Genomic DNA, 13,816 nt, shown 5'->3' on the forward strand with positions numbered 1-13,816 from the left:
GGGTGCACATTTTTATATAGGATGGTCGTAAGTGAAGGAATGATTGAAATCATGCATAAAGTTGCTGAAGGAGAATAAGTGCAGGTATGAATGATGGCAGGCATGGGTGAATGAGCTGAGAGAATTATTGAATGAATGAACTGAGGAATACATGAATGCACAAACCAAGGCATGAATAAAGGAATGCACGAATGAAAGAATTAAGGAATGCACAAATGAACTTGTGCTTGAAGTAATTACTGAATGGATGGACTGATGAACGGATTACTGAATGAGTGAACTAATGAAGGAAAGAAGGACCATCAGTGTCGGCACGGTCGTGGCCTCTGTTGATCCCGGCTCCCACCCCAGGCTCTGACTCTGCTTCCCACCCCCTCCTTGTCTAAACAGCTCACACCCCCTTCTCCCTTCTCCTCCCCCAGGGCCTGTGATGGGCCACTGCTTCAGTGCCTGTGTTGACCCTTCAGTGGTGGGGGCAGCTTGCGACCCCTGCCCCCCTTGCTGACTTGCATCCCCGTCCTGACATCCCGCTTCCTTGCCTTCCACGCCCCCCTCCCCGGGCCCGCGCTCCTCTCGCCCCAGCCCATAGCTGACCCTCAAGCTCGCCCCTGCCCGTACTGACCCTCCAGCCCGTGCTGACCCCGGTGTTGTCCCCCGCCCCTCCGGCCTGTCCCGATCCCCCTGGCCGCGGATGTTAACGGCCCTCCGGTCCTGACTCCCGTCCCCCTTGTGAGCACAGGCACCATGCGGCCGGTGCGGCGCAACTTCTACGACCCGTCGTCGGCGCCGGGCAAGGGCATCGTGTGGGAGTGGGAGAACGACGGCGGCGCGTGGACGGCCTACGACATGGACATCTGCATCACCATCCAGAACGCCTACGAGAAGCAGCACCCGTGGCTCGACCTCTCGTCGCTCGGCTTCTGCTACCTCATCTACTTCAACAGCATGTCGCAGATGAACCGCCAGACGCGCCGGCGCCGCCGCCTGCGCCGCCGCCTGGACCTCGCCTACCCGCTCACCGTCGGCTCCATCCCCAAGTCGCAGTCGTGGCCCGTGGGCGCCAGCTCGGGCCAGCCCTGCTCGTGCCAGCAGTGCCTGCTGGTCAACAGCACGCGCGCCGCTTCCAACGCCATCTTGGCTTCGCAGCGCCGCAAGGCGCCCCCCGCGCCCCCGCCGCCCCAGCCGCCGCCCGGAGGACCAGCGGGCACGCTCGCCGTGCGCCCCAGCGCCACCTTCGCAGGCGCCGCGCTCTGGGCCGCGCCCGCCGCCGGCCCCGCCGAGCCCGCGCAGCCCCTCAGCGCGTCCCCGCGGAGCCCGAGCGCCCCCAGCGGCGCGCCCACCCCGGGGCAGAACAACCTCAACCGGCCCGGGCCCCAGCGCGCCACCAGCGTGAGCGCACGCGCCTCCATCCCGCCGGGGTAAGCCGGGCCCTGGGCGCAGGGGTAGCTGCCCACTGGGGCTAGGAACAAAGAATTACAATAATAATTATAATAACCACAAGTAATATCTAGCATCTATTAAGTATTCACTTTGTGCCAAGCGTTAACTAAGCACCTTAACGCTCATTTATCTCCAGGCATAAGGACCCTGTGAGGTAGGGAGCGTCATCATCCCCAATTTACAGATGAGGAAACTGAAGCATGGGGAGAGTTAGTAACATTTCCCAGATCACACAATTCACAGTGATGGGTCCATAGCAGCAACTATAATGGTGTACAGTCCATGTTTATTATTTACTAAACTCTTTATCTACACCACCTCATTTATTACACACACACACACCCCAAAATTCCACCATGCCCCTGCTACAGATGGAGAGGCTGAGGCTGGGAGAGGTATGGCACCTTCTGAGGGCCACCCAGGTGGAGAGCAGGGATTGGAATTCACACCAATTCCAGGATTCTGTGCTGTGTTGTCTTCGAATTTTTGGAGGGTTTCCACCCCTGCCCCAGTCCATACCCATCTCATGTGGAGGCTCAAAGCAAGCATTAGGCCCTTGTCCAACATATTTCCCCTATAGGCCACATCTAAATATCACCATCACTTGGGGCTAATACTGTGATTTTCAAGCTGGGCTTTAGGGACTCCTGGGGTGACCCGAGATAGTGGCAGGAGAGGGTGGTGGTTAAGAGGTCAGGCACACAAGAGCCAGCCTCTCTGCTCTTGTTTTAACCAGAGCAGCCCTTTTTGGAATCTCTTTTGTGAACTGGCTTTCCCAGCAGGATGTCACTGAGGAAGGGAACCCGGTTCACACCAACTTTGGAAGTCCCTGGGTTAAGGCATCCAGGCCCCGGGATAGGGACCCAGCGAGCCTGTCAGCTCCCCACCCTGGAGCCCAGGTTCAGTTGATCTCAGCAGAGGACCAGGCCCTGAAGTGGTGGGAGAGAGAGGGAGGGGCAAAGACCTCGACCTTGAGATAGACCAGAGGGAAAAGAGCAGCTGGGGTGTGGGTCGTGGTGCCCAAAAGGCGGAACGGGCACCAAAAGCCAGCTCTGCTCTAATTCCTCTGGCACGGCCCAGGAGAGCGACCATGCTGATCTGACCTCAGCAAAGGTCAGGCATGGAGTCAACCTTTGAGGTCACCGTATCCAGGTCTCCCCTTTCACCAACAGAAGCTGAGGCCTGGGGAAGGGAAGGGACTCTGAATCAGGCTGCCCTTTTGAACCTTTGAGAATCTGGCTGCTTGGGTTCAGATCCCCTCTTGGCAGCCACTTACGAGCTGTGAGGTCTGGGGCAAGTCCCTCCCCTTCACTGAGCCTCGGTTTCATCATCTGTGAAATGGAAGCCTGGTCATAGCACCCATGTTGCAACAGTCCTGCAATGGCAGCCAGGACTACCATTGTTATCCAGGAGGAGGGCTGCTATGGGGGGCAGGGGAGCTGTGACTTTCCATGGGAAGGACTACAGCAACCACCGCCTGCCAGCCTCGCCCTCCCTTCCCCTCCTCGCCACCTTCCCCTCCAGGTCATGCCTCTATGGCCCGACCGTCCCAGTGCCCACAGAGAGGAGCCCTGAGGAGGTCAGGGAAAGCATCTTGGGGAAGCAGTGTGGGAGGGACTTACCCATCTGGGGATCACAGACAGGTTTTCACTGTGGCTCCTTGTAAATTGCGACCTGGCTCTGGCTCCCTTCTGAAAAGAGAGGGTTGGAGGGCCCCAGAATGACAAGAAGAGTAAAACAGCAAGTTGGAGTAGATGCAGGAGGGGGCAGAAGCGGGAAAGTCCCAGGGGCCTTTGCAGCAAGAATTCAAGAACCTTCTCTCCGGGGCTGTATTGTTGAAACCCACTAGTAGATTATGAAATCAGAAGGTTGTAACCAGAATTTTCTGGCAATGGAATGGAATAGAATAGAATAGAAAAGAAAATATTGGCATGTGTCGTACATAGTAACAGTAAGAATTGTTCCGTGAACCTTTCGCATGATTTCTACATGTGTTTAATGGGTCGCCAGGTGAAATGAATTTCTTAGTCACTGATGAAACTTTTGAAAGCCACTGTTTTAGGGCAAGCTGGGAATTGCTCAGTTTTAATTGCTCAGTATAGGTTCTCCAAATGTGTACTGTGGGTGCATGTTTACAGAGACCAACAAGACAAACAGGGTCCAAACTGCCAGACATACAGCCAGCAAACGAGTAAATGAACACAATTGCTGGAGAGAGAGGGAAGTGCTGGGGAAGGTGGGGGGATGGGGTGGTGTGGTTGAGAGGGAACGGGATAGTCAAGGCAGACCCCACCGAGGAGGTAGGTAGCCGGGCCGGGAGAAAGGCTGTTCCAGACAGAGGGAACAGCATGCACAGCTTCAATGGGGCTTAAAGGACACGGCATGTTTAGAGAAGGGCTAGAGGTGTGGGGAGGCCTGGAGTGTGAGGTGCCAGCAAGAACAAAAAGGGGCATCCCAGGCAGGGGCAGTGCAAGTGCAAAGGGGTGGGGGTGAGAATGAATCCAGCAGGTTCTGGAGACTGCGCAGGGATAGAGGTGGAACGGCAGGGGCTGAGATTTTTTCCATGTTGGGAGTACAGAGCCAGATGGCAGGGCCTGAGGTGAGGCCTGGGCTTGGTGCTGCCAGCAGTAGGGAGCTATAGAGTGTGCTTGAGCTCACGAGGGCTCTGGAGAGAAGAAAGATTTCTCCCTGGGGGTGCTGATCATTAAACATGTCCTCCTCTGACCTACCAGCACCCTGCTCTCCCCAGCCATGTGCCCCCTACCCAGTCTGTATCACTCCCCCTCCCCTTCCTGGGAGCTCTTTCTGACCCTCTCTGAGACCAGACATTGGCCTGGAAAGGGGACATGGGGGACTGATGGGGCTCCCTCATCCCTCCCTGGCCATGTAGACCCTGTCCAGTCTCACCCCTGCCCCTCTAACAGACCCTCCCCAGCCACACAAGCCTGGGTGGAGACCCCCCAACCCTCATCTCCAAGGAACTCCAGCTAAAAATACCCCTGGTTCAGAGTGGGCGGGTAGGTACAGGACACGTGGAGTATCCTGCTGAGTGAGGGGAGTGGGAGGAAGGAGGCATGGGGATGGCAGACCCTGGTTCCTCCAGACTGAAGCTTCCTGTTGCCAAGGTGCAGGCCTTGTGTGCAAGGTGAGGCCCTGGTGCAGCCTATGATGGGAAAGGGATGGGGTCTCTGAGGAGCTAGGCAGCCAGGCCCCCCACTCCACCCTGATCCCCAAACCCCACAGAGCCCCTCATGGCCCTTCTCACGGTCTCTCTGCCTCTGTGTTTGTCTGTCATTGTGCCTGGGCTGCCATAGCAAAGTGCCACAGACTGGGGGGCCCAAACAACAGAAATGTATTGTCTCGCACTCTGGGGGCTGGAGGTCTGAGATCAAGGTGTCAGTAGGGTGGGTTTCTTGTGAGGCCTCTCTCCTTTGGCTTACAGATGGGCACCTTCTCCCTGTGTCTTCATATCACCTACCCTCTGTACCTCTGTGTCCAAATTCCCTCTTTATAAGGACACCAGCCATATTGATTGGGGCCCAACCTAATGACCTTGTTCATAACTTGATCACCTCTTCAGAGATCCTGTCTCCAAAGTGTCTGGGGGTTTGGGGGGCGTTAGGACTTCAACACATGAGTTCTGGGGTGAACACAATTCAAGCCACAGCCGTGTGTCTGTGACTTTCCTGTTACACTTTCTGAGTCTCAGCCTCCCTTTCAGTCTCTCTCTTTCTCCCTGTGACTGTGTCTCCCTGTCTCTGTCTGTGTCTGTCTCTTGTTCCTTCTCTCCTGCCTTTTTCTTTCCCTCTCATCAGCTCTCTCCCTCCCCTGCTCCCTTCTCTCCACCCTACCTCTCTCCTGCCGAGAGAGGTGCATGGCTTCCCCTCCCTGGCCTCAGTTTCCCCATCTGCCAGACGGAGCTAAAATCGCCCCAATCCGCACGTGCTGGCTCAGCAGAGCCGATGCGCGTGCAAATGCATTTCAAATCACCGCACGTGATCCGTGTGCAAGGGAGGGGTGAACTCTGACATCATTCTTTGTCATCCTTCTTACCTCCCATCCTCATCTCAGGACAGAGGTCCAGAGAGGGGCACTGACTTGCCCCCAGGCCACACAGCCAGTGGGGCCAGAGTGTCCCCCTGGCCAGGGTTTTTTTCCACTCCCCCTATGACGGGGCGAGAAGCCAGCTGGCAGCCGGGGCCTGGGGGACAGACACAGAGGGGTGGGAAAGATCCACCCTGTCACCTGAGAGGGCAGCATCCAGCACTTTGGAACACAGCTGTGGGACAGACTCAGAGTTTCCAGCCCACGTGGTGGAGGGGAGAGGGAGGGGGACAGCTGCAGGCCTGTTTCCATTTACTGAGCGCTCAGTACGTCCCAGGCTCCATCTCACGGCTTTTACGTGCATCGCCTCTCTTGATGCACACAGAAACCCAAGGTGGCAGGTCCTATTATCCCCATTTTTCAGATGAGGAAACTGAGGCTCTGAAAGGCTGGCACTTGATCAAGGTCACGTGATTAGGACTCTGATTCAAAAACCCCAGTCGGCCACGGTACTGGGATACCCCACCCCCCTGTCTGCCCGCTCCAAGTTTCCAGCCAGGGTCCCAGAGAGACCTGGCCCTGATTCTACAAGGTGTTGTGGAGTCCAGGGAGTAGATGGACCCACAGAGGCTGAGTTTGGGCCCAGCTTCTGTGTCTCCTCTCACTGTGTGACCCCAGTGGAGCTTATTGCCCTCTCTGGACCTGTTTTTGCACCTATGGAGTGGGGCTGGCAACAAAGACCAACACGGGGGCAGATATCAGAGTGCCTGCATTTTCAAATCTGCCCCTAGCAGTGGGAGAGGGGGCTTACCCCTGCCGCTGCCCGTACATCCCTATCAGACTACAATGTTGCCAACCTAATCAGTGCCATCAAGATGCCATTTGAGTTTTGTTTTGTTTTGTTTAATATGTATTTATTTATTTTATTTTTGGCTGCGTCGGGTCTTAGTTGCAGCATGTGGGATCTTTCATTTTGGTGCATGGGCTCTTGGTTGCGGTGCGTGGGCTTCTCTCTAGTTGTGGTGCGCAGGCTCCAGAGCGCATGGGCTCTGTAGTTGCAGCACATGGGCTCACTAGTTGTGGCGCATGGGCTCAGTTGCCCCACGGCATGTGGGATCTTAGTTCCCCGACCAGGGATCGAACCCGCGTCCCCTGCATTGGAAGGCGGATTTTTAACCACTGGACCAGCGGGGAAGTCCTGCCATTTGAGCTTTCATACCTCTGGTTCTTAGCCTGAGAGCCTCTTCCTGTTTACTGGCCACCAGTGATTCCTTCTTTTACCAATCACTTGTTTATTTCTTTTGCGTCTCCTTCTCTTGGGCCCTTTATTACTTCCTTATTGATTTGCAAGCGCTTCTCCTGCATTAAGGGTATTAACCCTTTAACTGTCATCTTTCCCCAGTTTGCTATTTCTTTTTATCTTCTTTTATAGCCTATGTTTGCTTTTTAATTAGTTAATCTTTTTATGTTCAGCGACTACTGTGTACCAGGCACTGTTTGGAGCCCTGGAGATACAACCATGAGCAAAACAGACAATCCCTGCCCTCCTGGAGCTCACATTCTAGTGAGAATATGGTAGAGAGTAGTAATGATTACAGAGGTAAAATAAAGAAAGGAAGGGGTGTGGGGGGGGGTGGGAGGGATGTAATTGTAAACAAAGAGGTCAGAAAAGGCCTCACTGAGAATATAACCTTTGAGAAAGGATTGAAGGAGGCTGAGAAGCAAGCCACGCAGAGAACTGTGGGGAGAGCATTGCAGACAGAGGGAACAGCTTGTGCAAAGGCCCTGAGGCAGGAGCAGGCCTGGTATGTTCGAGGAGGCCAGTGTGGCTGGAGAGGCTACAGGGGATGTGGGGTGGGAGAAGAGGTCAAAGATGAAATGGGGCCAGTCCTGCAGGGCCCCAAAGGCTGTGCTGAGGACTTCGGCTTTTACTCTGCATGGGATGGTAGCCAGCGGGGTTGGGAGCTGGAGCCAGACTGGCGTGACTCTGTTGTCACAGGTTCAATCTGGATATGGAGAATAGGTGGGGAGGTGGGCTTTGATGTGGTGGGTGTGTTTGGGTGTTTTCCTTCTTCTTTTTATTTCCTGCAGTGATTTTACATTTATGTTCTAAAGAATCCACATTTTGTTTCTCCAGCTCTTTCCTGGGTATTACTTTTAAATGCTTCAAAAGTAACAAAGTCCCGAAAGGCACAACATGAAAAGTCTCACCCTCACCATGTCCTCAGGGGGCCCCTGGCCTGCCCACCCTCCCCCTTTTCCTGTCCTGGCTGGAGTGCCTTGGTCGTCACCCTGCCTCTCCTCTCGCTGGGCTCCCCCAGCGCCTCACCGCAAGGTCAAACCAAACTGCCCCATTCCCCCGCCCCCCAGACCTGAAGCACTTCCTGCCCTGCTCCCTGGGAGGCCAAACCACACACTCCTGTCTATGCGTCTGCCCCCGGCCCGGCCGTGGGAACCAACCGACAGCCCTCCCCTCCCCTCCCTTCCCTTGCCTGGGCTCCACCCCGGGCCGCACCGACGGAGCAGGGAGACCAGGAGGGTGGGGGAGGGTGACACGGAGCCCCCAGGCCTCTGGATAAACCTGGGCCCTAAATGACAGCCACCCCTCAAAATATCGCTCTAGGAGGACTTTAGTACCGTTGAACCCCTAGGAGTGGACGGGGTCAGGGGTGAGAGGTCCCATTTGACAGAGGGGAAACTGAGGCCCAGAGAAGCTCAGCAGCTTGTTCAGGCAGGGGGTGAGGGGGATGGCTGGAGCGAGGAAAGGGGAAGCGAGCCAGGCCACGGCCGCCGTTGGTGGTCTGTCTCCCTGGAGACCCTGTCTCCCTGGAGCTTGCCGTGATGTTCTCAAGCTCTGCAGAGGGGTTGGCGGTGCAGACCCGGCTGGCCCCGGACCGTGGGGGTCAGGGGTTCAGGTACAGGGCGAGTGGGCACTGAATGGGGGCAGGTGACGGGAGCGGGCCCAAGGAACAGGGGAGGGGGCCATGCACTCTTCAACTTCCTTCTCCCCATGACATGGCGCTCTCACTTCTGCCCCCTCCTCACCCACTTGGACCCATATGACTGAGGCATGAGCCTCCAGAGGCTCCCCAAGGGGCCATGGGGTAAGTGCCAGGTGTCTGGAGAGCACCTGAGGCCAATCAGAGGACCTGAAACCACCATCAGAGAATGTGACATGCCTGGGGCCTGCCAGGGGCATGGAGGAGAGGGAGAGGACAGGGAGGCCAGCCTAGGTTGTGACTTCCTGCGTTTCTGGGGTCCTGAACCCCCTTGTTGCTTGGGACAGAGAGGAGTGGCCAGAGCAGGCAAATGTATCCACTCATGAAGCCCTCAATGCAGGCCTCCCAAACCTGAGCCAGCTCCAGGGTCCAGGTCAAAGGCTTTGGCCCACCTCTAGGGCACAGAGGGCTCAGAAGGCTGGCTCAACTCCAGGTGACCCCACAGATCCGCCTGATGGGCTCAGCTCTGGCCTCTGACTCAGAAACTCCAGGACCACTAACCAGCTGGTTGACCATCGTGAAGCCACTTCCCCTCTCTGGGCCTCATTCCGATCATTTGCAAGATAAATGACGAACAGATTTCAGTTCATGGGCTGGCTCTGCTTGAATGGAAATGACTTCCTGGAGCACTCTTGACAAGGATTCTGAAGTTGCATTTTAGCTTAGTGGAAAGGAGTGCTAGGATTGATTGGTGATGCCTGCCATGGGTGCTAGATAGGCAGTAATGGTACCTATGTCATGTATTTGCCATCCCTGCCCCAACCTTGTCTCTGGGGGCACATTTGGTGTTAGAACTATTGATTCTTTTTCTTTTCCTTTTTTTTCTTTTTTTTTATTAATTTTTATTGGAGTATGGTTGCTTTACAATGTTGTGTTAGCCTCCACTGCACAACAAAATGAATCAACCATACACGTACAGATGTCCCCTCCCTTTTGGACTTCCCTCCCATTTATATTACCACAGTGCATTAGGTAGTTCTATACAGTATGTTCCCATCAGTTGTCTATTTTATACATAGTATCAATAATGTATATGTGTCAATCCCAGTCTCCCAATTCCTCCCATCCCACCCCTTTCCCCCTTGGTATCCATACATTTGTTCTCTACATCTGAGTCTCTATTTCTGCTTTGCAAATAAGATCATCTGTACCATTTTTCTAGATTCCACATTTATGCATTATTATACAATATTTGCTTTTCTCTTTCTGACTTACTTCACTCTGTATGACGCTTTCTAGGTCCATCCACATCTCTGCAAATTACCCAATTTCATTCCTTTTTATGGCTGAGTAATATCCGTTGTATATATGTACCACATCTTCTTTATCCATTCCTCTGTTGATGGACGTTTAGGTTGCTTCCATGTCCTGGCTATTGTAAGTAGTGCTGCTATGAACATTGGGGTGCATGTGTTTTGTTTTTCTTTTAAATAAATAAATAAATTTATTTATTTATTTATTTATTTTTGGCTGCATTGGGTCTTCGTTGCTGCGCACGGGCTTTCTCTAGTTGTGGCAAGCGGGGGCTACTCTTCGTTGCAGTGCGTGGGCTTCTCATTGCAGTGGCTTCTCTTGTTTTTTTGAATTATGGTTTTCTCTGGATATACGCCCAGTAGTGGGATTGCTGGGTCATATGGTAGTTCTATTTTTAAGAACTACTGTTTCTAAGGACACCAGACACCCCTCTGAAGAGACCAGAGAACTAGTAGACCGATTCCTTAATTGGCTCAACTCCTCCATTCAGTGCTTACTGAGTACCGATTTGCACCACGTTTCATCCTCAATCCTGGGGTCACAGGACTGGGTCAGAAGCTCACAGTCTGGTGGAAGAGATAAGAGTGGAACCCCACAACTAGGAAGCAAGACAGGAAATGTGTCCTCAAAAAAACAAAAGATAAACACAGTCCCCTGGGAATTCAAAGAAGGAGTGGTTATGTATTTGCTTGAGGTCGATCAGAAAAAGCCTCATGAAGACAGTGACCTTTGAACCTGTCTTCAAAGGGAAGATGTGAATTGGGAATAGACAGTATGGACAGGCAGGGGAAACAGTGTGACAAAGGTATGCAGACAGGAAAGGGCAGGGAACAGTGTGAGGAACAGCAACTAGGAAAATCTCCCCAAGTTATCTCATCCTGCCTTTGAACATTGCCTCCCAGCCAGGGCAGGTATGAGGCATCTCTGTTTGCTCTTCTGTGGCAAAGGAAAGAGAGGGAAGCCAAACACCCTAACCCTCTTTCCCAAACTCGTCCTGGGGAGATTTTTTTCCTCAGATAACAGCCTCCTGCCTCAGTCTCTGAGCCAGGGTGAGAGAACTTGGTTTCGTGTCACATGGCTGAGAAAATAGACTCTGGAGTCTGACATCCTGGGCTCACATTTGGGCTCTACCACTTACTGGCAAGTTACTTCATCTCTCTGGGCCTCAGTCTCCCCCTCTGTAGAATGGGATATCACAGAATTATTGGGACGATTAGATGAGGGAGGGAAGGTCTACAACAGAGTCTGGGACATAGCGAGCTCTTGGAATTATTGGGGCAGCTCCTTCAAGGCTCACTTCCAATGTGTGCAAAAAATGCACAGGGAGACTGCGCCCGAGCACGTGAGCGTGAGTCATCGGCTTGGAACATCCCCGCAAAATCCAGTCTTCCTTCCTTCCTTCATGCAACAAGTGTTTCTTGACAATCTACTATGTGCCATGTACTCGAGGTGATGGCAGGTGGTGAGGAAGGTCTTTCTACCGAGGCAGCGCTGAAGCAGACCTACGGGAGCCACTCAGCATCTGTGGGAAAAGCCTTCAGGCGGAGGGCGCAGCAAGTGAAAAGGCCTTGCAAGGGCTCAGCATTTTAGAGCAGAGGTGTGTGGAGTAGAGAGATGGAGGGGGTAGGAGACGAGGTCACAGAGGCAGGGAGGGCCTGGTCATGGCTGTGGTAAATGCAATGACAAAAAGCATTAAGTAAGGTAAGGGCAAAGGCAGAGGGCTTCTCTAGAATAAAGTGGAAGGGAAGATCTCTGATAGAGTGACATTTGAGCAGAAACCTGTGTTAAGTGAGGGAGCAGAGCATGAGGGTAATCTGGGGGAGAACATTCTGGGAGAGGAATCAGCAAGTGCAAACGCCCTGGGGTGAGGATGGGCCTGGTATGTTTGCAGAATGGCAGGGAGACCAGGGAGGCTGGGGTGGAGTGGGTGAGGGGTGAGCACAGGAGAAACAGAGTTCAAGGGGTAGGTACTGGCTATACTGCATATGGTAAAGAGGTTGGATTTTACTCTAAGCAAGGTAAGAGCCACAGGGGATTGAGGGCAGCGGGAGGAGCAGGATCTGATGCAGGGGTGGGCAAGGCAGCAGGACCCATCCCTGCCCTGGGGCAGCCAGGGCTGGCTTCTGGTCAGAGCAGATTTCAAGGCCTGAAGGATTCCTCTGACCCTTTGCCAGGCAGGGCCCCAAGAGGGCGGAGCAGAGAGTGAAGGCCGGCCCCCCTTCCGGGAGGCCTGTGGGCAGCAGTCTCCTGTCCAGGGCAGGAGGATGTTCTCACTGACTCGGAGGAAACAGCGCATCCCACATCAAAAAGGGGCCTGGGTGGCTCCCACGCTCTGGCATCGTGGGAACCCAGCTACCCTGGGTTCTCGCAGGGGGCCCGCAGATTGAGAGAGGCTGGGGGCCACCTGGGGACTGTCCCCCAGCTTGCCGACGGTAAATAAAAAACAGCCCCACCATCACGCCCCACTCACAACCCTCCTCCCAGGAGCAAGACTGACTTTTGTAACCCAGGGCTCCGTGGTTTTTAAAGCGTGCCTGAGATTGAAAGGCTGCTAAGATCTAAAATATTCCCTTTCTGGGGTCCCTCCTGCCTAACTCCCTGGCCAAAGGCTCAGCAAGACCAGTGTCATGAGCTGGACCAGACTTTGGGCATTATATAGACCTGGGGTAGCCAACTGTCCCTGCTGATCGGTAGAGGCTGCCTGGGGAGCTGTGCTGATGATCCTGCTTGGCTTGAGAAAGTGCTGTGATGGATTAGTGATGCCTGCCACAGGTAGGAGACAAGAAGTGGTGGTACTTGTGCCAAATACTTTCCTTTCCACCATTTTACAGATAGCCCTGGAGAGAAGGAAGGATGTTTTCTCATGAGATAGACATGAAGGAAGGAAGGGGATGGGAAGACCTGGATATGTAGAGGACCTTAACAGTGTGTCTACACTAGAAGTGTTTTAGGGACTTCCCTGGTGGTCCAGTGGTTAGGACTATGCATTTCCACCGCAGGGGGCATGGGTTCAAACCCTGGTCAGGGAACTAAGATCCTGCATGCCTAATAATAATAATAATACACTAGAAGGGCTTCCCTGGTGGCACAGTGGTTGAGAGTCTGCCTGCCAATGCAGGGGACACGGATTCAAGCCCTGGTCTGGGAAGATCCCACATGCTGCGGAGCAACTAGGCCCGTGAGCCACAACTACTGAGCCTGCGCATCTGGAGCTTGTGCTCTGCAACAAGAGAGGCCACGACAGTGAGAGGCCCGCGAACCGCGATGAAGAGTGGCCCCCACTTGCCGCAACTAAAGAAAGCCCTCGCACAGAAGCGAAGACCCAACACAGCCAAAAATAAATAAATTTTAAAAATAAATAAAATAATAATACACTAGAAGTGTTTTGAAGGACAGTTCAGGAAGAGGAGAAGCTGGAGGTGCCTCCATGCTTTCCTGTAAGAGGACGGGGAGGGATGAGATTAGGGTGGTAATACCCCTGCAAGGAAGGTCCTGGAGGATTATGACAAACCCTGGGAAGGGGCAGATGGGTACTCAGCCCCCATCCCTTGGGTCCCAGCAGGCTGCTGAAGGAGAAAATTAGGACACCTCCACTCTCACCCCTGCACCAAACTATGAACTTTATGTGTTTTAACTCATTGAACCTCCACAAGACTCTATCCCCATTACAGATGGGGAAACTGAGGCACAGCATCTTTCCCCCCTCCCACACCTCAGCTGTCCAGCCCCTGGGGGCCCCCAGGGGTACCTACCCTCCGCTGCACCTCCCTCATAACTCTGGGTCACCAGAGTGTTTGGTGACCCTGATGTCTGCTCCAGATGCTGCCACCCCCAGTCAGAGGGGTCTGGGAGGAGTGCCCCGGCCGACCAGGTGTAAGCCCGTGCCGCTGGGCAGCCACAGAGTGGACGGCTGTGTGTAGTGCGTGTGTGTGTGTTACTGTGTGTGTAAAGTGTAAGTCCCCCAGCCGAGCGTCTACCTGTCATTGTTGGGGAGCATGGGTCATGGTGTCTGTGTGTCCCCACGTGCAGGTGGCAGGGTCCCTTTGCAAGGCTGCAGACTATTGGGTGCTTGTGAGGAC

At 54.0% G+C, this 13,816-nt stretch overlaps 1 protein-coding gene across 1 annotated transcript in view; it reads left to right on the top strand.

The window, feature by feature from the left end:
- DTX1 (deltex E3 ubiquitin ligase 1) overlaps positions 1-13,816 on the top strand; it is a 37,557-nt gene that overhangs the window by 17,075 nt on the left and 6,666 nt on the right. Inside the window, exon 2 of the mRNA XM_022550677.3 lies at positions 740-1,418. Within this exon, the coding sequence (XP_022406385.1) occupies positions 740-1,418 (679 nt within the window). The remainder of the gene's footprint in view (positions 1-739; positions 1,419-13,816) is intronic.

This window comes from Delphinapterus leucas, chromosome 14, assembly GCF_059928025.1.
Source record: "Delphinapterus leucas isolate spDelLeu-1000000601 "Yukka" chromosome 14, BTC_Dleu_Yukka2, whole genome shotgun sequence".
Taxonomy (NCBI): Eukaryota; Metazoa; Chordata; class Mammalia; order Artiodactyla; family Monodontidae; genus Delphinapterus; species Delphinapterus leucas.